This window comes from Dryobates pubescens, chromosome Z (genome assembly GCF_014839835.1).
Source record: "Dryobates pubescens isolate bDryPub1 chromosome Z, bDryPub1.pri, whole genome shotgun sequence".
Classification (NCBI taxonomy): domain Eukaryota; kingdom Metazoa; phylum Chordata; class Aves; order Piciformes; family Picidae; genus Dryobates; species Dryobates pubescens.
In genome coordinates, this window is record NC_071657.1 from 112,707,918 (window position 1) to 112,735,000 (window position 27,083).

The following is a 27,083-nucleotide window of genomic DNA, read 5'->3' on the forward strand; positions in this document are numbered from 1 at the left end:
TGAATTTAGTATTCATTGGTATAAAAAACCTCAGTATTAGTTATATGAAGTGTGCCTGCCCACACATGTAGTAGCATTTATGACACAAAATCATTCATAGGTAATACTGTTCTTTTAAATGTAGAGAAGCTTTTATAAAACTAGCTTAAATAACCATTTTTGAGTTACTGATAACTCATTCAATTCATTATTTCCCCATTTATCTAGTCTATTGTACTGCTTTGAATAATGGAAATACTGTTATTTTTTTTTTTAGGTTAGGCTGAAGTTAAACTAAAGTTTTCCTCTTAAAATTAACTCCAGTGGTTTTATATCAAATTGAGTTTCCATCAAAACAAAAGGAGTAGTTTAATTGGGAAAAAAAATACTTTCAGATAAGGAATATCCAAAATTATGTAATAAATTGATATAGCACTCTTTGACAGCCTCCCCCTCTATGACCCCAGGCTAATTCCACCACAGTCTGTTTTCCCTGGTGTTCCAAATGATGGTTCAGTGTTTTAAAATACACATTAGACAGATGGAAAGTTAAGTGTTTCTGTTTCTGCTGTAAAACCAACCAAGCAAAACCTAGTGTTGAAGAGATAGCTAATTCATAACTACTCAGTTTTAACTTTTGAACTGTAGTATTTGAGATACATAGAAAATTGATTAATTATATGCTAGGCTTCACTTCCTAAGTGTTCTGCTTATTGATTTCTAGGAGATTTTATCGAAGGTGCTTTGTGGTTTCCTGTAAGTTTTTTTCTTTCTTAATGTTTTTCTTAAGTGCTTTATGAAAAATGTTTTTCTTCTAGGCCCGTGGAATAAAAGATGCTACTGAAATTATATTTGAAATGTCAAAAGATGAAAGAAAAGATTTCTACAGGACAATAGCTTGGGGTCTGAATCGGCCTCTCTTTGCTGTCTATAGAAGAGTTCTTCGCATGTATGATGACAGAAACCATGTTGGAAAGTATGAAAACCTCTAATGCTGCATGGTTTTATTGGTATGAGTAGGGTCATGTATTTAATGTTTGACATGTTCTATGTGAGACAGAAGATTCTAGCCCAACAGACCTAGTGTTTCCTGATCATGTCACCTATGCTCAATTCTGATTAATCAACCTTGACAATAATTGTGTTAAACTGAAGAAAGAAAACAAAACAAATCACCAAAGGTGCACTGAGCATTATGATATGATTGGAAGACTGGCACAGATCTGCTGAAATGTAGTTTCTTTCTAGAACGGATGCCCTGAGCCAACTGATCTTCCTCTGTGTGCCCTTAGTTTACCTATCTGTAAAGCAGTGGGTATGGCATCATCCAGAAGTGCTGAGAAAGATGTTCAAGTTTAGTTTTGGAAAGCAGTTGAAAATTAAAACTACCATCTCAATGCTGATTTTTTTTTTAACAGAATGTCAGCCCTATGGTGATTGTGAACTCAGGTGGGAAGGAAAAGTGAGTTGTTTATTTGAGAGACCAATACACAAAATTCTGATTCTGTTCTTAGTACTAAGGTGACCAAGAATGAGGAATTTTGCTGGCAGATGACAGGAACATTATACCTTAGAAATGCACTAATAGCATTAGCATATTCCTTTCTTTTGAAGCATTCACTTAGCTTATTTTTTACAGCTGAACTTCCTTAATCTCTTGTAGCTAAGTGTTTACTGTGTTAGTAAAGCAGAAGTCTTTATGCTCTATAGTTTCTATTTGAAGTAATGTCTTTTTTTTAATTCTGGTTAGGTATACTCCTGAGGAAATTGAAAAACTTAAAGAGTAAGTAGTTCTATTAATAAATATCATGCTGTCTTGTTTATATTTAATAGCTTGATTAGTTTTTACAGGTTTTATTAAGTGAAATTGCTGAAAAGTTACAAGTAAATATGACTGCTCCAACTCTTTCAGGAAATAATGGTCACTAAAGTAATTTGAAGTAAAATTAAACTACATTTGAATTACTTTTCTTTAACATTTTCTCATGTGTCATTAGGGACATAAGCAATATGCAATGAAAATCCAAAGCAGGCCTTCTCTTGGAACTAGTCATGTTTCAGATTTTCACAAGCACAGTTAACATTTGCAGTTATGTTTGTGAAAAACAATTTCCCTTTCTCTAGGAAACCTTCCCTTAGATTATTTCTAAAGAAGGCAGCAGGCAGGGTCAGCTCTCCCCTGTGGAGTAAATTGTTAGTAAGGCTCTTTGATTTTGACAAGGAACCTGACAGATCAAAGAGGGGCTGCAGACTTGCCTTCTCTTGCAGCTTTCTAGGGTTGAGCAGTTTGAAGAAACCAGATTGGATGGAAGGAAGGGAGTATATGTCATTGAGTTAATGGACATAATTGGATCAATTTAGCTGGCTCATGTCACTTGCAAGGTGCCTGTGGTTCCAGAAGTGTCAAAAGTAGTCACGGCTCACCTTGTTAAGCAACCTGTGTCCTGTGTGGGAGAAAAACAATAGTTAAAGCTACAAAAATGATTATGCATTGTTTTGCTTCATTTCAATTCTAGGGTTCCAGGGTTTCCTTTGGGCATTATTTAGATTTCTCAAGTGAGCTCTATACCACCTCTAAATCCTTGAGGAACTTGTATAGAATGGTTGTGTTAAATACAATATGAATGTCAATTAAGCTTCACTACATTCCTCCAAGACAGTTAGATGAGTAAGCATTTTTTAAGTGACTATCCTATGGCTTAGCTGGCCCAGACGGTTTCTAGAAACACATAGAAAAATTAGTAGTGATGACAGAAAATATTAGTAGTGTAGTATCAAAGTGATTTCCTATCCTGTCTTTAAGCCTGTAGGCTTAGTTTGCTTTCGTTAGAGTACATTTGATATTTTGGTAATCTGGATATAGTGCTGATGAGCATGTTTCTGTTTAGGCTGAGAGTAAAGCATGGTAACGATTGGGCCACGATAGGAGCTGCACTGGGCAGAAGTGCTTCATCTGTAAAAGATCGATGTAGGCTGATGAAGGATACCTGCAACACAGGTGAGGTACATGCTAGTGGCAGGAATGGATGTTCCGGTTAAAACTCTATCACCTTTGCATCTGTCAGTGCTATTTTCCCTGAACTCAGGTGCTTACAATGTGAAATCTGGAGTCATCTTTGGTATTTGGTATAGGTTTCTCCAGTTTCATTTCCTAAAGATCAGAACACTACTTTTATTTTTGCAGTCCATTATCCATTGTTGGTTTGTGTCACTGGAGCATGCTTTATTGAGGTGGATTAAAAAGTACTTTCCCTTGGTTTAATGTTTAGTTATAGATTCATAGAATGGTTTGGGTTGGAAGGGACCTTAAAGATCATCTAGTTCCAACTCCCCCTGCCTTGTGGAAGGACACCTTTCATTAGACCAGGATGCTCAAGGCCTCATTCAACCTGGCCTTGAACACCTCCAGGGTGGGGACATCCGCAGCCTCCCTGGGCAACTTGTTCCAGTGTCTCACCACCCTCACAATAAAGTCTAAATCTCCCCTCTTCCAGCTTAAATCCATTCCCTCTCATCCTGTGTTTATAAACACGTGCTCTGTATTTGGTGTTAATTGAGAGACAGATGCACTTTACAAATTAAATAATGTTTATTTTGTAGGGTATACATTCAAATGGAAGGAAAATTTAGGCAGACCTCATTTAATTACTGTGTATTAAATTGTTGTATTTACTTCAATACAACTCAGGTAGCTTGGACCAGTTTGCTTTGGTCAGTATTTTGATGTTTTGTATAGCTTCAGTCATCTGCAAGTGAAAGATAAGAGAAACTTGGAAGCAAACCAGTGTAATTCAACATTTGTTAATTAAGAATGGATATAATATAAATTAGTATATATCTTCTTCATAAGTCGACATTTTGCATCTGGAATAAGGTGATAGGCTCTGAAGTTAGATGTCGATGTGTTCTGGATCAGAACTGAGGGCATCTGATGTTAGCTAAGTTGGAGGGCTTTTTTTCTTTCAGGAAAGTGGACAGAGAAAGAAGAAAAAAGACTAGCAGAAGTAGTGCATGAGCTCACAAGCACAGAACCAGGTGACATTGTCACACAAGGTGTCTCGTGGGCAGCCGTGGCAGAACGGGTCGGGACGCGCTCTGAAAAGCAATGCCGCTCTAAATGGCTCAACTATCTCAACTGGAAACAAAGTGGGGGCACTGAGTGGACCAAGGAAGACGAAATAAATCTGATCCTGAGGTTTGTTATTGTTGCTTTTAAAGGCTCATAATACACACCACTAGTGGGATTTCATTGGGGTCCGTTCTGCTGGTTTCTTAGACACTAAAATCTCTAGAACCCTCCAAAAATCACAGCTGTGTTTTGCAGTTCCCAGAGATTTATTATTGAACATATTTTTTGTTTTTTGTTTTTTTAGTGAATGTTAGTGTTCGTGAAAGGTGTCAGATTGAAAACCCTGGAGACTGAAGTCTTCTTTATTCCACAGAAAAGGTACAGCAGAGGCAGCAACTGTTTGAGCTTCCCACACATTGCCCCACCAATGCGCTTCAACCCTTAACTGGAGGGTAGTTCAGTCTCCCTGCCCATTCAGTCCTTGGCCTCTCTGCTGAGATGACCAACAAGGATGGCCAAGTGTGGTGGTGGTTTCTGTGATGTGGACATCTTGTCTACAAAGCACTAAAACGAGACTGCAAATTAATTTTATGTAGGCCACCAAACACTGATTGGATATCAGCATCTTTGCCAACATGTGAACTAGCAACCTGGTAGTAACTTTGGAAATGTTTTGCTCTCTCCAGTCCTCCTCCCAGTTTGAATGCCTTTAACTCAGACTTTTTAGCCAGTGGATTTTATGGGTTGATAGTTTTGGGTGGGAAGAAAAAGCCAAGACGTCCAGGGTACCTAAGTGTTATTTACAAAGCAATATTCCTTGAACTCAAAATGAGGAACCTGATTCTACATTTCAGAATGTGATGGTTTCTGTTATGGTCTGTCCAGATACACTTAACTCGTCCTGCAGGGTTGGGTTTGGTAGCTTTTTCCCTTTTTCCTTTTTTTCTTTTTTCTCTTCTTTTTTTTTTTCAGTCTCTTCAGTGCAATTGCTTGGTTTGCACTTGGTCTTCCACAAAAATACTTACCACTCTCACTGTTTACCTCTCTTACATATGCTCCACATCGAGATAGGCTGGAGACAATTCAGAGATGTTTAAATAGATTCTGGTAGTGTGTGCATATGACCTGCTAAAGTTTTGTAAAGTTTTACCTTCCCTGGAGAGCCTGATGGGACTGATTTATGAGAAACTGTTTAATGCTGTAGTTAGCTTTGTCTAAGAAGCATCTGAGAGGAGGCCAAAATCTATTGTAAGGAGGGACAAGTGTTATTTAGGAGAAAATAGAACTAAATATCATAACACAAGATTAATTAAATGAAAGTTCAGAGTGAATCTCGGGGAAGTATTTCCTGCATTGGAGATGTGTTTGGGGAACGATTTTTCAAAGACAAAAGATGCAAGCACCTTCATTCAAATTAATCTGATCAAAGTCTTAATGTGTATGTAAAGAAGGAGAATAATCCTGCATGGCGAGGAGATAGACTGGATCATCTTAACAGGTCTAGTCCATCTTCTTTTCTTTGTGATTCTGCTTGACCTCTGGCAGCGTGGTGCCTTGGAAGTCTGTGTCGATTCATGAGCTCTGGTGGACTATTTACTGGCATGGCATTTTGCTGCTGTTATGTGTGACAAGACCAGAGATGTGCAACACCCCTTCCACTCTGGAGGGTAGTTTCTAACAGGTGAATATTTTCTCTGTCCTGCCAGGATAGCGGAACTTGAAGTTTCTGATGAAAATGACATCAACTGGGATTTACTAGCAGAAGGATGGAGTAGTGTCCGCTCACCACAGTGGCTTCGGAGTAAATGGTGGACCATTAAAAGACAGATTGCAAACCACAAAGATGTGTCATTCCCTGGTAATGTACTATCTGCATGCTTCTCCTCTGAAAGCTCCTTTCACAAATATCAAAGGAATAAATAAGGCTGCATTTTGTTGCCTATTCACAGGATTGCTGGCCAAAGAGCATATTGCTCCTTTGCTGGAACTTAATGGCCCCTTGGATCTGCTGCCTCAATTGCTCCTACAAGCAATCCTTAAATGTTTCAGTCAAAACAAGCCAAGCTGATGCATACCAACTAAACACTAGATTTTGCCAACTCCCGCCACTTCGGCTGAAGGGAGTGCATGTATCTATGCAGCTCAGCTGGCAGATCTCAAGGTGATGGTGTTTGGTATGGAGGGCAGTGCCCTCTTCAGTTGAAAAAGAGTATTTATCTGCAGCCTAACGGTATCACTTCAGGTTAAAATGTTAACATGTACTCTTTGTGAGGTGCAGAACCTTAGCTGTAATCAGAAAGTAGATCTAACTGCACAGTGTGAAGGAGAAGGGGAGGAATTGGGAGTATAAAGTTCCCCAAGTATGTCTCTCGAAGCATTTTTCATTCTTGGTCAGAGAAACTAGCGCCTGAGCCAAAGAAAATTTTAATCTCTGTGACCTTCAGTCCTCCTTTTCTCTGACTTGGGCAAAGGGGAAAAAATAGTCAGAGAGATTAGCCATGTTGTAATGAAAAGTGTAATTTAATGGACACTTTTGCTGTGGTCATTGGAGTGGTTATAGTCTGCCCAGAGGCTGCAATTGAGAAGGCAGCCCTGATACATTTACCGTGCCTTAATAGCAGTTGGTATATCTGATAATCCATAATATAAATATGCCACTGAATCAGCTGGCCCCACCATTTCTGTGATGCTTTCAAGAGTGGGAGATGTTTAATCAGTTTGCTCTTTAGAATGATAGAAAAGCAGAGATCTCAGCTTTTGTAATGTAATAGATGTTAACTGCTCTCTCAGTGGGACCAAAGTGATCACAGGGAAGAAAGGTGGGTGGTTTTATTGGATCAATGGGCCACTTCATGCACAGACAAGGAACTGTGGTACGGCCACTGTGAGATTAATTCTCTCTTGCTTCCTGTTTCCAGTGTCAACCTCTTGAACAAATCCGCTTCCATGTTTTGTAAGATTGGAGGGTTTATTTCTAGGAGCAGCATTACACAACTGGTGATACTGGCACTTGATTGGAGCTTGGGGGAACAGCAGGCATGTTTTTAGAGAGGTCTGAAACTTTATGAACTGTTCTTCTCTTTCCAAGCATCCTAAAATGTCTGCATTCCTTGAGAAAATCAAGTTAATTCCAGTAGTTTAGTGTAAATATGTTTCATATATGTGCTAAATTTCTAGTTTATGTATCTCTGTAAGTTGTTTAGGTTCCAAATTCAGAAGGATTTTGGTTACTTTTCTAATCTTAGATAAATCTTATATGCTGCATTTCAAATGTCCTTCTTCAACGTGCTTTAACACAAGTATTCTTTCTCTCAGTGCTGATAAAGGGTCTTAAACAACTTCATGAGAACCAAAAAAACAATCCAGGACACCAGCTCTCTGAGAACAAATCTGGAAGTGGATTAGCAAACCCTAATTCCAGTTCGGGTGTTCAGCACGTGCAGATTCGAGTGGCTCGCTTAGAGGAGAATGCAGGCAATGCACCAAGCCCTATGGCGGCTTTGCAGATTCCAGTCCAGATCACACATGTAGGTAAGTAACTGGAAGGAGCAACTCGCTGTCCTCTCATGAAACCCAAAGCTTTCTTATGTTAAGTTGGCAAAGGAGCAGCGGGCTCCTCAAATTTCTTTAAAGAACTTCATTGGTCTTGTCATAACTTCAGTTTAAGGATTTCAGAATCCCATTTGGCTGTTTCTAACTGTGTAGGTATTACTGTGACAAAACTAGCTGAACCTGCTCTGGTGTGGAGCTGGGACTAGATGATCTCCAGAGGTCCCTTCCAACCACTATCATTCTGTGATTCTGTAATTGTACCAAGAAGCTGCAATTGGAGTGCCTGGACCTAGGGGTTGTAGGTATCTGTGTGCATGCACACAAGAGCTGCTATGTAACATGTTCTCTGAAAAGGTTTCAGTATGCAAGCTTCTTAATCAGACAACATGTATGTTTGTTCCTTACATTTCTGCTGGTAGCTGTTGTCCAGAGCAGTGATTATCATGTATAATAGGTGCACTGCTGTCCCTAACTTCTGATGAAGGACTCTGAAGGGGAGGTGAATAATATTTTTCCTACCCCTGTCCTTTATTATTCAGTTCCTTCTAGGCACAAACACTCTGGAAACCATTACCTGCCAACTCAACACTGACATTCAGCTGATGATCTGCTCTAACTACTGTTGGTGTTTCCCATGCTTTTAAAGATGAACATTTATTGGGACGTCTACCTGGACTGTTGCTTATTGCTTATTCTTGTAATTAATCTTACTAAGCAACTGCAGTTACTCTAGTTCAGAACTAGTCATCCTGTATGCAGCCTGTCTTCTCCATTTTATACAGTTTTGCACTGTTTGTCATTTGTGACTTTTATTAGGAAAATGTACTGCTTTGGACTTGCTGATTTCAAAATTAGTTACTCAGGTTAAGAACTGATTCTTCAGACTCTGAATATGTAGGCATTTAGTAAACAATTTGGTGTTTATGATACCACTAAATGAGCCTATCTTAATTTACATTTTAAGTGCCATCTTCATTTTATCTGGTTTATTTTTTAATTAGAATGGCATGCAACACCATACACTAAGAATTTTTTATCTTTCATAATTCATGCATGGGCTCAGACTTTAAACCAAAAAGTGGTCAAAGCCATTGGGTTTTGATGAGCAGGTAAGATGTGCTGGTATTCTGTAACTTTTAGACCTTTCTGAACTGAAACATAGAAGCATAAGATGGCTTAGGTTGGAAGGGACCCCTGACATCATCTACTCAAACCTCCCTACCATGGGCAGGGACATCTCTTAACTAGACTCTGTCGCTCAAGGCATCATCCAGTGTGGCCTTGAGCACTCCCAGGCAAGAGGCATCCACAGCCCCCCTGGGCAGCCTATTCCAGAGTCCTACCGCCCTCTTGATGAAGAGCTTCTTCCTAAGATCCAACCTAAACATACTCTCTCTCATCTTAAAAGCACTCCCCCTTGTCCTATTGCTAGACACCCTTAGGAGAAGACCCTCTGCAGCCTTACTGTAGGATCCCTTCAGGTATTGGAAGGCAGCTGTGAGGTTCCCCTGCAGTCTTCTCTAGGCTAAATAACCCGAGCTCCCTCAGCCTATCCTTATAGCAGAGGTGTTTCAGCCCTTGGACTATCTCTGTGGCCCTCCTCTGGACTCTCCAACAGCTCTATATCATTTTTATGATAGGGACATCAGAACTGGACAGTGTTTGAGGTGTGGTCTCGCAAGAGTAAAAGGGCAGAATCACTTCTCTTGCCCTGCTGGCCGCACTCTTCTTGATGCAGCCCAGGGCACCATTTGCCTTCTGGGCTGCATAAGTGCACTGTCGGCTCATGGTGAGCTTCTCTGCAGTCATTCTACCCAAGTCTCTTTATTCAGAGCTACTCTCAACCCACTCTGCACCCAGCCCATATGTTGTAATGTCATGTGCCTCATGTGCCTGTCTGCCTTTTCCCCGACTTGGTCTGCTTTCCTGAAGAGTTTCTGTTTGTGTGATCAAAGGGAATTTTGTATTGTGTCTTTCCCAGTCCCTTGAGAGCTGAACCTATGAGCCACTTGCAGCTGCATTTGATAGAGTGCTCAAGGTTTCAAAGGCATAGTTCCTGTAAGCTTTATGAACGTACGTGTAGGTAACAGGCCATGCTTTAGAGCTGTCTTCTATCAGGTCTCAGCAAATCTGCAGCAGGAAACCTTAAACACACCAATACAGCAATAAAAGCTTGTACCTTTTTAAGAGACCAAAATTACTCTACTTTGAAGCCCCTGAGTCAGAGATGGCCATGTGTTCAGTGCTTAGAACACTGCTGTCATTGTGTAGCTCTTTTTCCCTTTTAGTATTCATGGAAATGCTGGATAATCCCAGGCAAAATATTAATTTACCTGCAGCTTCCAGGAACTTGTGACTTCTTTAAAAGTGAAAGCCATAACTGTGATTCAGAAAGGCTTCTTTGATGTATTACGAAGCTTTGGGTGTGAGCTGTTTTGTGATCTTGAAATATACACAAACTGTTTTCAGTGCTTCTCTTCATTACTTTTGGAATTAATGGAGTTAATAGCATTAGTTATTGCACACTACTAGTAAGAATACTTAACAGCTTTTATACACTGCAGTCATAACATGCAGCGTAGGCAAATATCTTGGGGAGCATCTGATATTTCATCAGTGATGGACATTCTGTGGAGGGCAGAAAAGGTTAAAAGTAAAAAAGTCCTCAAGAGGTCTGTGGGAAGCAGCACTATGAAACATGACACCAGTTAAAAACAAGCACTACATGATCCAAAGGATATCTTTACAACATAACCGCTTACAAATCTCATTACAAAAAGCAATTAGTTCACATCAGATAACTTTATTTGTCTGCTTTTATCCCTGGGCACTAAAACCATACTTCCTTTCTTTTGCACTGCAGAATGGCCTCTTTAAGTTGTAGCTTGGGTACTAATTAGAGAACCTTGTCATTAGAATTGCAGCCAGTTTTCCTTTTCTTACTGCTGGAATTAACAGTACCCTGCCATGCCGTAATTATAGGGTGTTATGCTCTCTGCAGGGCTGAAGCATTTTGGTTTACACATTTTCTTTTTTCTTCCTTTTCTTCCTTTTCCAGCTTCATCTGATTCCCCTGCTGCTACTGTTGACTCTGAGACAATAACACTAAACAGTGGAACGCTGCAGACCTTTGAGATCCTTCCAGTAAGTAGAACTGAGATTTATTACTGTGGGTTTTTTTTCTTTTAAGCACAGCTGCTTCTGTGCATTTTCAAAAAGAAAAAGACAAAGAAGAACAAAACCAAACAGAAACAACAAAAGAAAACAAGTTCTCAAGTGCAAAGAGAAAGCTAAGAGAAACTTGAAAATTCAAAGCAAAATGTGTTTCTAAAAGTGTAATTCATTAGAGCTGTAGAGTAAATCATGAATGTTAAATGTTTTACATCTGTCTTAATGCCTTAGTGCTATGAAGTTTTCCTTTGTGCTTGGGTTTCTTGGTTGAAATCTGACTTAACAGAGCTACAGGAAGCTCCCAGCAAGCAAAGATTCTCTCAGTTGCATTGTGCTGTAATTCATAGCACAGTTTCACATTCACCTCAAGAGTAAGCTGAATTTCCTCCTTACCTACAGCATAATACAGTCCTCCTCAGGTCTTAGCCTTAATATTGGTAGCCTAAGGCTGTGAGTTCTTTCTGCTTCTTACCAGTACAGCAGGGATTGGATTTGTTTGTTTCCCAGAGGAGTTACAGTTAGGCTTGTTGATGTAAATAAGCAGTGTTGAGTGCTGCTGTGACCCAGGAAGGTAGCATGTTTCCATATTAAACTTGTTTTTTTTCTTTTGTAGTCTTTCCACCTCCAGCCAACTGGAACACCAGGTACATATTTACTACAGACAAGCTCAAGCCAAGGCCTTCCTCTAACACTGACAGCTAGTCCTACCATGACCCTGACAGCAGCTGCTGCTGCTCCAGCCTCCCCAGAACAGATCATAGTCCATGCTTTATCGGTATGTGGTTTGAGCTGTGAGAAGACTGGAGTTTGGGCAGGGGAGAGAGGGAAACATAATAATGCATGCCCCTCTGTGTGCATGCTACATTTCCCAGGCATTTCTTAAGTCATAACAGTATTACTTTGCTTAAATAATGAAAAGTGAGAATTTATTTTTGTATTGTTTCTGAAAAGCAACTTGAAGTTGCTTCGAAGCTCTGCAAAGTTCTTACTACAGCTGAGCGTGATGTCTCCATCTAGTGGCTTTCCCCCCAGCAAAACAAAATTCTCCTCTTTCCTGGTATTTCCACTTACTCTCACAAGTTAATATTGGTGTTCACAAAACTTGCATGGTAGTGACTGTATTACCTTTTTATTTGAGGGAGGGACGGGGAACAAACTGCAGACTGATTGGCAAATGGGATGCAAAACTATTCAGGGGGAAAAAAACCTCTGATCTTTTAAATCTACAGTGATCCTCACCTAACAGTTGCCTTTTTCATACAATCCGTTTGTTTTATAGTGACTTAAAGAACAGTTGAAATGAAATTCAGTCTGTGTATTCATCATTTAAGGCCAGGAAAGGCCAACAGATGACCTGGACTGACATATTGTATAATTAAAATTCTAGATTACACTTACTAATGAATTCTTTGAATCTTTTTGCATTTATTAGCTGAAAGATTTGAAAGGAGGAAAGTCTCTGACTTTTTTTGGGTTTTGTTTGTGTCTCTTTTTGCAAATACTGCTTACAGCCAGAGCATTTGTTAAATGCAAGTGACAATGTCACAGTGCAGTGCCACACACCAAGTGTCATAATCCGCACCGTTGCTGCTGAAGATATCTCCTCCTCTGTCACTCAGGCAGAACTTACTGTTGATTCAGATATTCAGTCAGCTGACCTGACAGATCCTCCTGATACCTTAGAAACCAATACTTTCTCAGATGATATCCATCAGTCCAAGCTGAGTGATGAAGAACAGTCAGCCTACAATGAAGATGATGCCTCCAAATTCAGCAACAGGAATAGCAGTGAACTGATGGATGGAGTGATGGTAAGAACTGAGGAGGAGATTTCAGATGCCAGTCTGAAACAGGAAGAGGATTCTCACTCTCATTTACCCAGCACTTATGTTACTGAGGTAAGGGAGTGTGTGACACTTGATATTTTCCCTGTCTCTGCATGGAGAGTGATTTAACTGCATCTTTGACTTTTATGTTAAGCTATTCATCTGAAATATGTCAGTGATTTTATGTACATCAAAATTCTGTGAGCATTTTGTTCAGAGCCTCTATCCTTGAGTTTTATTAATATGTTATGGGTGTGAAAGTGATAGCATTTAATTTGGTACTTAGGCTTACATTTGACTTTCCCTGGAGCATTGAATACCTTACTAGCTGTGGGGTTGCTTCACTACTCAGGGTACTATTGCATGATGACTGTAGAAAGTGGGACTATTACTGTCACTTGCCTTCATCTGATTACTCTGACATTCTTCCTTTAAACTGAACTTTTAATTGTCAAGCACACACACCTTGCAGATAGATAAACTGCTGAGCAAGGGAGGTGAGGTAGACTACTTAGTTTTTTCATTATGAATCCTAGTAATGTATTTTGAGGTGCACAACAATTACCATTTTCGAGGATTTCTATTAAATGTGCTACTCCAGTTAAGTATCTGTTAAACTGGAATCTAAAGCATTTAAAATGTTTCTTTGGCCTCAGCTTTATTAAGCTCAGACACCTGAGATGCAGACATTGGTTTATATGATTTGGGGCATTTGGATTGTTTATACTGAATGCCCTCAGGTTTCACTTGCTGGAACTGTGATAAGTCAGTCAAGGAAAGTAAAAATGCTAAAAAGAAGAGAACTCTTTTTAGTGGGTAGAAAATACCTCTTTCTGTGAAAGACTGTTGGAAGAGATTGAGTTAGATTCAAATACTCCACCGTGTTCTCCAAGGCACTGTTCTCTACAGTTGCTGTAATTCTGTTTCACCAGTCTTGAAAACCTACTGTTGGTATGCTTTGACTTTGCCAGGCTTTGCCTTTCAAAAAGTGTATCACAGCCACTGCCTATCCATTATGCTTTTACAAAGAGGGGAATCTTTCAGCGTTTCAACAGTCTGCTACAACAGAAGCATTTGAACCCTGAATACACTCAAAGTGGGGGATTTTTTTTCCATTTTCCTCTTTCATGTCTCATGGTTGACATAGTTGTGGTAAGATTCTCAACAGCTGAGGCAGCTCATCAACTTTCTGTTCTCAGTTTAAAATTTCAGTTTCTTGAGAAGAATTACTAAAACTTTTCTGTAAACCTCATTCCTAATTAAACTTTTTAGAAATCACTTAGAGCTGGCAGGATACAAAGAGATACTAAACATTTTTTTCTATATAGAAAACCAAACTGAGTTTGTAATTCGAATTTGCCTTGCACTTCTAGTAAGAATTTAGTTTGACGTGTATTTAAATTCTAGGAAATAGTGAACTGTCTGTGAAAAGTCACTCTAGAGTGACATACCTACATTTTGCTTGCTTTAAATCATTGCCAGTGTTGTACTGTCACTGTGGGTGTGAGTAGTGGGAAGCAGGCAGTCACGCTGCAGGGTTTTATTCTGTGTAGCTGGGAAAGGTGCCCATTTGCCACAATGGCTTCTTTAGTTTTTCACGCCTCCTCTTCCCAGCTTCCAGCCTAGCACTATGCTGCTCATCGTAGGCAGGTTCAGCTGGGCTCTCTGCAGGAAGCTGCTTCTGCAGGTCAGGCACACTGCACCTTGCATGAATGGGTACACGTTTAGACCAAGACTGATTCACTGAGCTGCAGCATAGGTAGTCAACTCCTCTTCAGCAGCAGCAGGGAGGGAGTTTCCAGGCAGCTGCCTTTGCAAAAACATTGTGAAACTATGCAGGGAAACAGGTTTTCCTTTAAAAAAAAAAAGGTGGAGGAACTACAGGATTTTCTTGAACAGAGAACTCTGTAACCACTCTTTCAAAAGACAAATATTTGTGTTTGCAAAACCAGGAGTCACCAGAGTGTGCTGTGAGACTGAGTAAGCCAGGTATATTTCTGCCATTACCGTACTACAGCAGGCAGCAGCAGCTCTGGGGACTGGAAGAGGGCAGGGGCACTGACAACTTGGGAGGAATCAGTGTGTTGTCAACTTTTTTATACAGTGAGCCTCAGCTGAAAGAGTTTGGAGTCGACCTACAGTCAGCAAGTGACAGGGCAGGCATGGTACAGGAATTAAAATGGGTGTTTTGAGCTGTATTCAGTAGTTAGAACTTGACACAGAAGTTGTGAATGTGTTACCTTCAGGTAATGCTAGTGCATTTGTGGAGCTGGTAAGTACTGCAAAGGTACTGTGTCAGTATCTCAGAGTATCTAGTTAGCAAGTAGTGGAAAAGCTAAATGATTCCAAACATTTGACTTAAAAAGAAAACATTTTATAGCCACTTTGCAGTCTCTCCTCTCTCCCTACCCTCATACTGCTCACAGGGTAGGATTATTCTCATCTTGTTTTTCTGTGGCTGCACTATAAATGCTGAACTAGCTCAAATGTTGACATTTCGATTTAATGAGATAAAATTCATCCAGGGAATCTGTTGCTTACTGTGGACTATGACTGAGCAAAGCAGGTTTTCCTTGGTTATGCTACCAAGAATACACTCTTAATGTCCTGTTCTGTGTTCTGCAGGACTTGGGTTCTCCAACAATAGAAGAACAAGTTGATCAGCCTACAATAGATGATGAGACTGTGCTTATTGTTCCTTCCTCCCATGGTTTTATCCAGACAGCAGATGATATCGACAGCGAATCAGTCTTGCCCCTGACAACACTAACAGGTACAGCAGTCCCTTGGTACAGTTGATGCTGGGGTTAGGATTCATGCAAACATTATGGCACTTTGGAGTTCCTGCAAAGAACATTTTATAGATCCTTGCTTTCTCTTCAGTAATTTCTCATGTCATTGCTATGAACCTTTAAGCAAGTTGGTTGCTCAACTGGTTATTGGTAGAAGAAAGTCCCACTTAACCTTGTGGGAAAAGCATTGGAACAAGCAGCTGCTTCATCACTTGCTGAGCTGTTTCCATTGCCCTTGAGCCTTGAATGAGCACACATAGCCTAGTAAATAACTCTAGTGTGCATTTCTTCATGTCTGGTGCTTGAATGAAATGTTTATTTGAGAGAAGACCAGAGGCATCAGAAATGCACTTGATGCCTCTCATGGTGAAGGGCTGGGCTGCTTAGGGTTTGCACAGGCTCACTTGGAAAGGCATGCTGGCTTCTGCCATGCTTCCCGCTGCCAAGAGTCATCTCAGACAAGGAAGCAGCACTGATACATACTCTCCCACTGCAGCACCTAAAAAACACTCCTTTCCAGGGGAAGGATCTCCTTGCAGAGCCACCACAGTGTCAGTACTAGGCCAGATATAGTCATACCTGATGAATTCAAATGTGAGTTACACCAGTTGCATCCATAGTAATCATAGCTTTCCTGGAAACCAGCAATTGAGAACCGCCCAGTTTGAGCAACATTGCTTAAAAGTGGCTAAAATTCCAGACCATTTCCTGTCTCCTAAGTGTGTGTTTTGTATGTTCTTGCAATGGCACAGTAAATAACAGTTCTCATGAACTATGTCTCATGACAGATCCTATCCTACAGCATCATGGAGATGGGTCACACATTATTGGCTCATCACTGGGCAGTCCTGACTCAGAAGATTCGAAGGATGTTGAAGATTTAGTGAGCTGTCACTGAGAAGCAGTAACCAACATCCATGTTGTATTGACCACGTTTGCATTGTGAAATTAGTTACAACCCTGTGCCACCTTTCCAAAGGAAGCAGTAGGTCCCCGTCTTTACACAGACCCTTCCAGTTTGCAGTGACTACCGTGCACTTTCTCTGCTCAGCCTTTTTACCTCATTTGCAAGGGTGACAGAGCAGCCAACCGAAGCCTGACGTACTGCGTCTCAGCCAGGGTGTTCCAGTGTTCTAAAGTGGTCACTGCTGGGATCCACATGGTCAGCTCTGATCTGACTTGTTACTGGTGTGCTGAACTGCACATCTGTAGAACTGAACTGAAGTCAAGGATCGTGGACTGTAGCCTCTTAGTGCCACAGCAAGGATTAGTTTGCACATGTTTCACGACGAATGGGGGAGGATTTCTGCACTTACTGACTCTTGTAATACATGGAGTAAGAGACTGTTACATTTCAGGAAGAAATGTTTTCCATCAAAGACTTCAGGGAGAAGGGGCAGCATCATGAAGAAATGGGATGTATTCCCATCTCATATAGCTTATTAGTACATCTACAGCATAGGAAGACGACATGGATGAGGAGGGGACTTGCCTGGTCCGCTGGTTCCTGAGGAGTCCATTGCTGGCAATGGACAGAGCTCAGAAAGATCACTTGTGGAAACTTTGGGTTGGTTTTTATGGTTGGGTGGTTTTTGTTTGGTTGGGTTTGGATTTTTTCTTTTTTTTTTCATCACTACAGCAAGCTGAATGAAAAGGGAAGGGCTATGAGAAAGGGAAGTACTGGGACCCACCAGCCTCCCTCTACACAAGCTTGTTACCTTCTTTGAAGACTGTTGTGAGTAGGCTGGAGCCTTTGTCTCTTGTGTTGTTTACATGACACTACCGTCCACCTCTCCAGAGGTGATTTATGCAGCAAGTTAGTCACTGGTGGCTGAGGTGGAGGTGGCAAAGTCTTGAAAAAGTAAGTCTGTGAGAAATTGGGCATAGGGCCCAGAGGCAAAGGAAGCTAATTAATTCCTGCATTAATTAAAGGGTTTGAAACAGACACTATGCTGAGCAGCAGCCTGTTAGCTAGGAATCAAGAGAAAAAGCTATAGAGAAACTAAAGACTCATGTATAAATTATTTTATTTATTTCTGTAATTAGCTCTTCATAACCAAGAGTTGGTCTTTTTCAGTCTGTGGTTTTGTTAATGTGAAAAACAAGTTGTAGTTTCAAATGGTTGCCTAGGGAACAGAAATCATTGTATATTCAGTTTAAACAAAATAAAGAGTATTTGTCTTACGTAACTGTAAGATGCCATTTATTTATACTGCTACAGACCCTTGCAATGCTGCAGTTTATTGGTACAGTAATTAAAAAATGCAGGTTTTTTCCAAAATGAAAAAGCTTGTGCCATTCTGAAAACATCAGCACAACTGGAATGTTCATTAAGTGCAACAGTAGCTCTTCAAAAAAAAGCAGAATGTCACTTCTTATGGCAATAATTCTCCCCAACAAGAGGGACATTACATATACATTTACATGAAAATCATGTACTGATTTATTCTTGCACAACCCACTTCTGTCCTCTCAGGCCAAACGGTCCTCACTCAAATGCCTCTGTTGGAGCCGAGAGCTGATCTAAAAGCAGTCTGACACAGTAGCATCGTCGCTGGGTATTCCCAATGTCCATCATTTACCCACTTCATGGAAGTACAGGTTGGCACATATACATAACATGACAATAGAAAATAATATGTAGTAAATTAAGTTCCTAAATTTAGGTTCCAGGTCTCCTTGCCGATACCAGTAGATCTGGAAGAGAGAAGGAGTTTGCATTACTTTAATAACGCTGTGTACTTCTGAGGGAACTTTATGGCAACTGACCTGGCAACTTGTAGACTTCTTTTGGTGAAACAGCCCTGCTTCGGCTGCTTAGAGAAGACTGGGGGTAGAGTCCCACTCATTTTCTCAACAAGTAAGAAATGCCACCTTTTTCTTAGTATGCTTGTGGAGTACACAAACAAGAATTTGGCAAGGTGTTTCTCCCCAGAATAAGGCTGTTTGTTTGTGAAACTAGGGTGCTAGGTTAGCTATGAAGACAGGGGTTGTATAATGAGCATTGTTGAAGAAGACGGATGAGTGGTTAGGGTTTTTTAATGCTCAGAACTGGCTACACTCTGGTTGATGGGGACAAGGTTTTGCACTACAGAGTGTCTTGGGCAGAGTCATGGCTACCAGCCACAGAACCACACTGGTACTGACCAGGCGACACAGCACCTTCCCAGCTTACCCAGCGGTGAGAGACAGGATCAGGCTGTGACTGTTCCAGGTCACAGCTGGAAGAAAGAGAATGTTCCAAGTATGGAAAGCTACAGCAGAGGAAGGGGTCACTGATGTCCCTACACACAGCAGAGTGGCTGGATTAGATGATCTTAAAAACTCCCATCTACCCCAACCCATTCCATGATTTCTGACCTGCCAGTTCCCTTTGCCAGTTCTTGGGGCCAGCTCTCTTGGGATGCCACAACTGTTGAACAGAAGAACCTCTGCCACTCCCCCACTGAAATGCCACCTGCTGTAGCTTCTTGCCACTAACTCATACCCTGTGCCTGAAAGGCCAAGGACTTCTGCAAGCATCTGGCTGGCCCCGCCACTTCTGAGTTCAAGTGTTTTGCTCTACCTTTAGTCTCTGGCAGCACAATCCACCTTTGCACTCCCATATCACTGCTCTGCTCCCTAGTTTTCTACTTTGCTGGCAGCTACAGATGGCACTGTCACAAAGGTGACAAGTCTTGCATCACAGCTGGCCTGCAGAAGTTGGCTCAGTCCACATGCTTACTCTGCAGTAAATACAGAACTGGTGACTATTTTCCCACTGCCAACTTCTTTTAAGGAGGCAGGAAAGCTTTTCTAGAAGAGTGCAAAAACAAGGCGGCAGCATGTAAAATAGATCCTGTTCAGATCTCCTCCTCGGTCACAGACTCAAAAGCTTGCATGGTACTTACAAGTATGCCAGCAGAAATGCAACACAAGGAGATGCAGAAAGCAAAAAATATATTCACAGGTTTTGGAGGTAGTTGCGGGAAGACAAACGCACTGATCAGAGTGACCTGTATGGAGGAAAACGAAGACTTTGCTCTTGCCCACCATCAGAGCTACCATAAGGAGAGGCTCACCCTGACAGCTGACACAGTGCAGCACTCATCCTGTTCTGCACAACCCTCCCTGCTCTTCAACTCCCACCCCATGAAGAGCTGAAGGGTAGTGTACAGTTCTGGAGGAAAATCACTTTGAAACAACCATAGAGAGAGGGGTGAGAAAAGTTAAAAAAAAAGGACAAAGATAAAGCTTTGCTGCTCTGGCTTGTTGCCAGAAATCATCCTCCAAGCATCCATAAAGCCAGCAGACACAAGGGTGCACACTGCCCATGCAGGAGCATCCCTTCAGCCAAGCTTTCCACCAGCTGGCACTGTGGCTTTCCCTACCTCCTCTCCCTACACCTCATCTTTCAAACAAGCCTTGGTCACCTTGGACTGGAGAACTGATGCTCTTCAGTTGCGATGGTGTTGGGTTTGTCTCTAAAGCTGGGGCAAAGCCCAGCTCAAAACAAAGCAACAAGCAATGGAAAAACTCCTATAAACCATAAATAGAGATAAATGAATGGTAAACTGAAGGAAATGAAGGGAAGCAAACATGCTCTCCTGGGTCATAAGCATTTGTCATCTCACTCTGCCTTACATTCAGCCAGGATGGACAATCTGCCCATGGACTTGGGGCCTGTTATTGCATAGTCAGATCTTAAAATACAGCTTAAAGAAAAGTATTCTCCTGTTGTCCAAGAGTTTCAAAAGACAGATGTGCCCCAAAGGGACTACCTGGGCCCCAAGCTGCAGCCTGGTGGGTCAATAAAGTTTCACCACCCATTTTAGAAAGGAACTCTGGTTTTCACCCCGCCACCTGAAGGAGGCACAAAACACAGGATGGGATGGCAGATACTTACTACAAGCAGCAAGGACGTTAAGCTGCCAACAACTAGATTGATGACTCTGTCCTGAAGAAAAGAGAGCACAGTTAAATGCACAGCTTGCCAAAAACAAAAATCAAACCAAAACCCCATGTAAAGCAGACCAGAAACACCAAGACCCATATTATCCCCAGCACAACCAGCAGCACCATCGAGGCTCCCTGGTCAGCTCTGCCAAGCAGGAAGGTTCCCCTTCATCCACCTCTGTGGACCTCAGGAAGTTGTACTGGTCAAGGCCCCATGCAGCAGGTTCACTCATCTGCAATTGGCTTCTTTGCCACATCTGCATCAATTAATGGTTGTGCAAATCCTATTTGAAAATGTTGAGGATGCACAGACAGAATTTGCCATAAAAAAATTATTTTAGCCTCAGTGCCTGAGAATGAATAGCTTGATAGTGTCTTAGGTGGGAGCTTGTGGGCTGCTGGCAAAGAAGTGATGTGCTCCCTGTGCCCCAGTGTTCCTCCCTAACACCAGCAGACCTGAACATGCCTCAGGGCAGCCCTGCTTGGACAGACAGATACCCACACACTTCTTTCTGCTACTCCCCATCAGTATAAAACACTTGGCTGTGATGAGACAACTCTTGCTTTTGAGAAGAGGTCTCCCTTGGTGCCAGCATTGCAAGCCTACCCAGATGGCATCAGGGAAGGCACATGGGGCTAAGGTGACTGTGGGGCCAGAGGAGTGCCCAGGGCAGGATGCCATACTTCATGAAGTAAGAAATTATATGATGCAAAAGGAGAACATTCCCATCCCTACTGGATAGCCTTCCTTCATGGTCCTGCTCCAAGTATCACTATTTATCAGTCAGACTGGATTGCACACAGTCTGTAACACCCTTGACAGCTGCCCTCCAAATAAAATGCTAGCAGAACAGCTGCAGCAGAAAAGATGTGCAGAGAGAAAACCCCCAGAAGTTCAGCCAATTATTCTGAAAGTTGTTAAGCAGGTACAGTTAAAGGAAACTGAGAAAAGAGTTCAAGCAGTAAAAGCATCTCATCCAAAACATCCCAGCCCACAGACAGGGCAACCTAAGTTTCCCTCCAGCTGGTCTTGCACACCTTCTTCCCTCCTAGCATTACATTTTCTGAAGACCATATGCAGAGAAAGAAGCCCCAGGTCATGAAGAAGTAACTCATGGAACAGCAGTAGGACAGGAGAAGAAAGCAGAGAATAAAGAAGAGAAGAAATCAGCAAAGCAGGAGACCACCAGCCCTGAGCTCGGTGGAGCCTGGGTACTAGAGCTTGCAATTCAGTAACAGGCAGATGTGTGCCCTGATTGTGTTTAAACCAAGAGAATGGACTACAGCACACAGAGAGAGTTTTGCTGTGCCCTTGCCCTGCAGACCCAGCTGAGCCCATCAAGGGCCCATGGAGAAGGACCAAAATCTGCATTTGGGCTCAGATCCCCAGGGACAAAAGTGATTGCAGGAGGCAAGCAGCTAGATCCTCTCTTCCTTAGGGGAAGGTGGGTTTTGAACTGCAGAGGAAAAGGAAGGAAAGTGGAAGAGCCAGCTGGAGAGCTATCCCATACAGCTACCCTGGTGAGCACAGTCACAGCTGCACTCCACAGAAAGGCTTGCAGGGACAGACACACGGTCACATATCTATGGACAGCACACACCACCCACAATTAGCCATGATTAGGATTCTCCTAATTGCCTAGAGACTGGAGGGTGGCAGTGTTAAGATGGTGAGTATTCACCTGTCTTGCCAGGGCAGAGACTGGTTTGCTGGGAGAAAATGCAGGGGTAGGACTCAGCACTGATCACAGAGCATTTCTCACTGCCTGTTTCACAGGCTGCAGGAGAGCTTCCTACAGGCACAAGGAACCTCTCATCTGAGGCCACTAAGGGATGGACATTATGACAACAGCCGTATCAAGTCTGGATGCCAGCAGTGGAGCAGCTTTGCCACGTGGCAGCCAGTCCCCACAGGTCAGGGCATCCCCTTCCCTATGCTTAAACCCACGGTCACGGAAATTTTCCAAATGAACCACCGGCAGAGGAAGGTATTTCAGGATCTGGGGATTAGAGCCACTGATCCTGAAATCCCAGGCTTGGCAAAGCAGCCAGAGGCTGCATTCCCCAGTGCCCGCTGACACTTCAGCCCCAGGCAGCTTAGCACAGCAAAAAGGTTAAAAATACACAAGCAGAGGCCGAGACAGCTAAAGGGATTGGGGATGACGGAGCCTTTCACCTCCACACCGCGTCCGAGTGCACAGCCCAGCCAGGGCTGACACCTGTGGATACTGGGCACAGAGAAATGGGCTGTGACAAGCTGTGTGTCCTACAAACCATGTCATCCAGCTGGCACAGTCTTGCAACCAGAACAGCTGATTCAGGGAGGGCTTTTCTCCAGCATTACTCTGTATTATGATAGCTGCCAGAGTAAAAGACAAAAGGCACCATGCACACCAAATCAGTGTGCACACAGGCTGCTGGGGGCTGCTGTGCTCACACATAGACACAAACTTTTTCCACAGCCCAGCAGTGCATCATGTGCTGATGAGGGTCTCTGCTCAGCCAACCAGCAACCAAGACATCACAAGCTGTTTTCCAGACAGATGATGACTTCTGTGTTTCAGCATTGCACAAGCTGCATTTCCAAACAGGAGAAATTCTGCCCTCTCCTCCTCCAGGGAGGGTATTGCAGGGGTTGGGGCACCAGGCCTGTCCCAGGGAGCTGCTGCAGTGCAGAGGACTCCCTCCAACTGCCTCTGGGCAAGAGAGACAAGTTCAGTAAGCACAGGAGGGCACAATCCTTCCTTTGGGATCAGGGTCAGGGTTCTTCTGAGCAAAAGGGAACTTGCTGAGGTTGCATCCATACCACAGTCCCCGCAGCATGGGCTCTGATGTTGTGACATCTTAGCTCTTCACTCTGTTCCAACTTTACACTTTGCATTCTCCAGAAAGCAGTTTGTGGGCGAAGCCCATGGGGAACAAGCTCCCAGCAGAGGCTCGACCAGAATGGGGGAATGGGCTGGTACCCTGGAGGGTGGGAACCTGGTGCCATCTCTGCAGGCATGACAGTAAAGCCATTTTTATGCCTTACATCAGTAAGTCCAGATGGCCAGCAGCAATCACAGCCCTTTGCAGCCATTTGGAACACTTAATCTAGTGCCAGGTTAACTGGCATGGAATAGCAGACAGCATATGCTACACATGAGAAGAGCCATGCTCAGAGCCACACTGGCTACTCTCCCTCTTCACAACATGCAGAAACACTGCTGTATCCTCAGTGGCTCTTCATTCCCCATCTTGAGCTGCTCGGTATCCGTCTATTGCCTTCAGCTTCCAGCATACAGCAATTAAAACCCACATGCTTAAATTTAAATGCTCTCGCAAGAGGAACCCAAGCAGCTTCTACTTTCAACTTAAGAAGTCCTGCATCTGCTATGCTCAGTCTCTCTCCTCTTTGCCACTTTACCACTCATGCCTTTGCTTTGTATCGTCTCATATCCACTCACTGCCACTGCTGCATCCCCAGTAACCACAGATGAATCTACAGTGCTTGGCATTCATCACCATTGTCTTGCTACACACCAGTCTTTTCCTAACAGAGACTTCTGTGGTACCAGCTCAACCCTAACCTCTGCTTGGCAGCCAGCACTTGGGAGGGCAAGCTTGGCAGAAGTAGCTGGGCCACAGTAGCGGAAGAAAACCAGTGCGGCTGCTCAGCCCTCTCATCCCCATGGGGTGGCTTTACCCCCAAAGCCACCAGCTCAAAGTCCAGGAGAGCATAAGGCAACAAGAAAAGGGCATCCCCATCCCTAAATCCATCTCCAATCACCAGCAAGGGTACAAGATCCCTGATGTAGGCACAAAGCTTCCCGAGGCATGAGCACTGCCCCTGCCCTTCCCCATACCCATACCCAGAAGGTCCCAGCTTGCCAGCACCAGCCATTGCATGCAGTGGCCCAAAAGCAGAGTCAGAGCATGCACACATGTGCTTCTCCCAGCAGACCTGCTCCCATTTTAAGGCAAAGTTTAGCTTCACCATTTCCAAGACAGAGTATTTCCAGCTCCAGACCTCACCAGCGTCTGTCTCTAAGCAACCCCAACAAATCACAGAGGAAACCACCCCAGGCCAGCACAGGGATCCCTTGTCCGTCAGGCATGGGCACAGCAGCAACACTATCAGCTGCTGCTGCTGGGTTCCAAAACCAGCCACAGGAGATAGGCAGGGATGATGTGCAGGACACTGGGTCCCCATTCAAGCGCAGGAACCAGAATTAGCATCCTGTCATTATCCTTCGCTGCTCTCCTTTGTGAGCAGAGCTGCAGCAAGAAAGAGATTGAGGGGTCAGGGATCAAAGGCTTCACTCAGGATGGGAAGTCCCCAGGGATGAGGATTGCTACCCAGCAACCACAGCACATCCCAGTCCCCCTCCATAGAAGCATCCCAAAATCCCCAACCAAGGACCAGCCAACAAAACCTGTGCAGGGCACCAATTGTTGAAGGTCCCATCACTTCTAAGTATTCCCAGTCAGTGCCAGCAACCACTGGCAGGGGAGACCTGTCCCCCCTGACATTCTCAGGGGTCCTGCCTGTCCTCCTCCTAATCCCACATCATCCCAGTTTCCCCCCAAAATTTGGCTGGTATCACTTTACTTATATTTTTATCAAACATCATCATTTCAGCAGCAAGTATTTCCAAGTATTTTGGGGGAGAGATGATGCATTTTGTACACCTGTCAACAACTCAGCACAGCTCCCACCTGTGCCCCTCCAAACCCCCACACACCACAATGGGTCACCAGCAGACAAATGCCAAGCCACCAACTGCTGTCACCCTGATGCAAACAGGTGTGCACTGCCAAGTGCTGCAATTCCTGAGGGATGGAGATGTCAGGCAGTGCCCCAAAGAGCCCCCTCCCCAGCACAGCCCCCCACAGCAGCAGTGGAAGCTGCTGGCTGAGCAGCTTACCGGGATTGACACCTGAAGAGTCACCAACATTGCAGGTCTGCCACCGAGGGAAAAGATTACCAGAAGGGCACCAAAAGCAGCCCCGCATTCCCAGCAAAGAGCCCACCCTCCCTCCCCTCCCCCCGAATCAGGACAGATGCAGCTCAGAGGGTTGCAGGGTGCAACCCTGGGCCCTGTTTGGGGGTCTGTGGGGCAATCTGCACCCTGTTTAGAGTGACTGCTTGCCTGTGCCCAAGCCCTTTCCCGAGCCCCACTCAGAGGGATCCCCGACCCTGCGACCCTGGAGCTCTCTCCACCCCAAGCCCCTGCTCCCTACCATGAGGTTGGTTTGGGAGCGATTATTTGGAAGGCGGCGGGGGAAATCTTCTTCATTTGAGGAGGAGTTCTCACTCGGGAGGGGCTGTTGTGAGGCTGGGGAGCTTTATTTAAACTCGAGTGGCTGTTTCTTTTTGTTTGGGGCAGTTTTGATGGATGATTTTTGCTTTGTTTCGGGACACTGAGCAGCAGGCTTTAGTTTGGGTTTATTTATTTTTTTATAATTTTGCCAATTTGAAGGATTTCTTCCTTTTGGAATTTGGAGGGCTGCTTCTTATCTTTTCCCACTGGGGCGCAGCTCTGTTGTTGCTTTACCGATTTCTGAGGCCGGTTTCGGGGGGGGCGCTGAGGCTGCTCTTATTTTCTGGGTGGTTTTTAATTTGTTTGCAGGATTTCGGCAGGTTCCTCGCTGTTTGAGGCTGGCTGCTCCGGCTGCCTGCGGCGCTCTTGGCGTTTGCTGAGCCCGGGGGGTGGGGAGGGCTGCCGCTAATGCGGGGGGTGCTGAGGAAGGGGGTTCATTACTATGGAGGACTTACGCTGGTGGGGAGCTTAGCGCTGCATTTTCTTTGCTAGGGGTTGGGGGGAGGATAGGGGGGATTGTTTAGAGGGGATCCTCCTTTTTGGGTTCCGGGCAGTGTTTTACCCTTCCTCCGGCGAAGCGGGGCCGCACACCGCCTCTCCCGCCCGCCGCCGCCCTTACCCTGGCCGAGGTCTCCCCGAAGAGCGGCCGGTTGTCCGTCCCGCCGGTGCCGTAGCTGCGGGCGGCGAAGCCCTCCATGGCGCGGGGGCGCTAAGGGGGGCGGCCAGCGGGGGTCGCGCCCTCATGCTGCGCCCCCGCGCCGCGTCCCGCCGCGTTCCTTCACAGCCCCCCCCCACCCCGCGCTGCTCCGCTCCGCTCCGCGCCCCGCCACGCCCCCGCGCCCCGCCTCCGCCCCGCGGGGGAGCTGGGAGTGGACGGTGGGAGGGCTGCGGAGGGTTGTGGGCCGCGCACCTGCCGCGGCGCTCGGGTTGCGCTAACTGCGCGCAGGTACGCGGGTCTGTAGGCGCACGGGCTTGCGCTCCTGCGCAGACGTACGCGGGCGCGGGGCGGCTTTGCGGGACCTCCGCAGCTGCCGAGTCGCCAACCTCTGCTGTGGCGTGGAGAGGAGTTAAGGTCACCGGGCTGTTACTGTCTGTGCTCAGGTATCATTCTTTAAAGTCGCGTTATTTAAGCAGAGTCCGTTGTGATTTGGATAAATTAACCTTTTTATTTCATTTTATTTCACGTTGTTTTTAATTTTATTTCACTTAATGCATTTTATTTTACTTCCATTTCATTTTGGGTTTATTTAATTCCATTTCATTCAATTTCATTTCATATAATTTTTAAATGTCTGACTGTCAGAGCTGAAAAAATAGGCTTACAATGATCTTCCCAGTCACCTCCATGTGTTATCTACATAGAATCATAGGTGGAAAAGACCTCTAGCATCATCAAGTCCAACCATCAATCTTACATCACCATGGCCAGTAAACCATGTCCCAAAGCGATAATTCC

General features: G+C 44.0%; 2 protein-coding genes across 2 annotated transcripts in view; one reads left to right on the forward strand and one right to left on the reverse strand.

Moving 5' to 3' along the window:
- The window catches only part of DMTF1 (cyclin D binding myb like transcription factor 1), a 31,632-nt gene extending 15,338 nt beyond the window's left edge, over window positions 1-16,294 (forward strand). The window contains exons 7-17 of the mRNA XM_054178545.1: window positions 798-955; window positions 1,730-1,762; window positions 2,868-2,977; window positions 3,946-4,174; window positions 5,755-5,906; window positions 7,364-7,579; window positions 10,659-10,744; window positions 11,385-11,546; window positions 12,283-12,669; window positions 15,223-15,370; window positions 16,178-16,294. Coding sequence (XP_054034520.1) covers window positions 798-955; window positions 1,730-1,762; window positions 2,868-2,977; window positions 3,946-4,174; window positions 5,755-5,906; window positions 7,364-7,579; window positions 10,659-10,744; window positions 11,385-11,546; window positions 12,283-12,669; window positions 15,223-15,370; window positions 16,178-16,287 — 1,791 coding nt within the window. The 3' untranslated portion in view covers window positions 16,288-16,294. The remainder of the gene's footprint in view (window positions 1-797; window positions 956-1,729; window positions 1,763-2,867; window positions 2,978-3,945; window positions 4,175-5,754; window positions 5,907-7,363; window positions 7,580-10,658; window positions 10,745-11,384; window positions 11,547-12,282; window positions 12,670-15,222; window positions 15,371-16,177) is intronic.
- A 1,669-nt stretch (window positions 16,295-17,963) lies between these two features.
- Window positions 17,964-26,429, reverse strand: TMEM243 (transmembrane protein 243). The gene is made up of 4 exons (XM_054178546.1): window positions 26,247-26,429; window positions 20,275-20,325; window positions 19,280-19,384; window positions 17,964-18,086 (listed from the first exon to the last, which is right to left on the reverse strand). Exons 1-4 carry the CDS (start codon window positions 26,322-26,324, stop codon window positions 17,964-17,966), a joined length of 357 nt encoding a protein of 118 aa, XP_054034521.1. The 5' UTR covers window positions 26,325-26,429.
- Window positions 26,430-27,083: the final 654 nt, after the last annotated feature.

Excerpts from the sequence above, each read along its gene's own strand:
- TMEM243 (XM_054178546.1), bottom strand. The coding sequence starts at position 26,324 with ATGGAGGGCTTCGCCGCCCGCAGCTACGGCACCGGCGGGACGGACAAC. Across the intron at positions 20,326-26,246 it reads TCGGGGAGACCTCGGCCAGG|GACAGAGTCATCAATCTAGT; the intron begins GTAAGGGCGGCG and ends TCTTTTCTTCAG. Across the intron at positions 18,087-19,279 it reads GCATTTCTGCTGGCATACTT|ATCTACTGGTATCGGCAAGG; the intron begins GTAAGTACCATG and ends TCTCTCTTCCAG.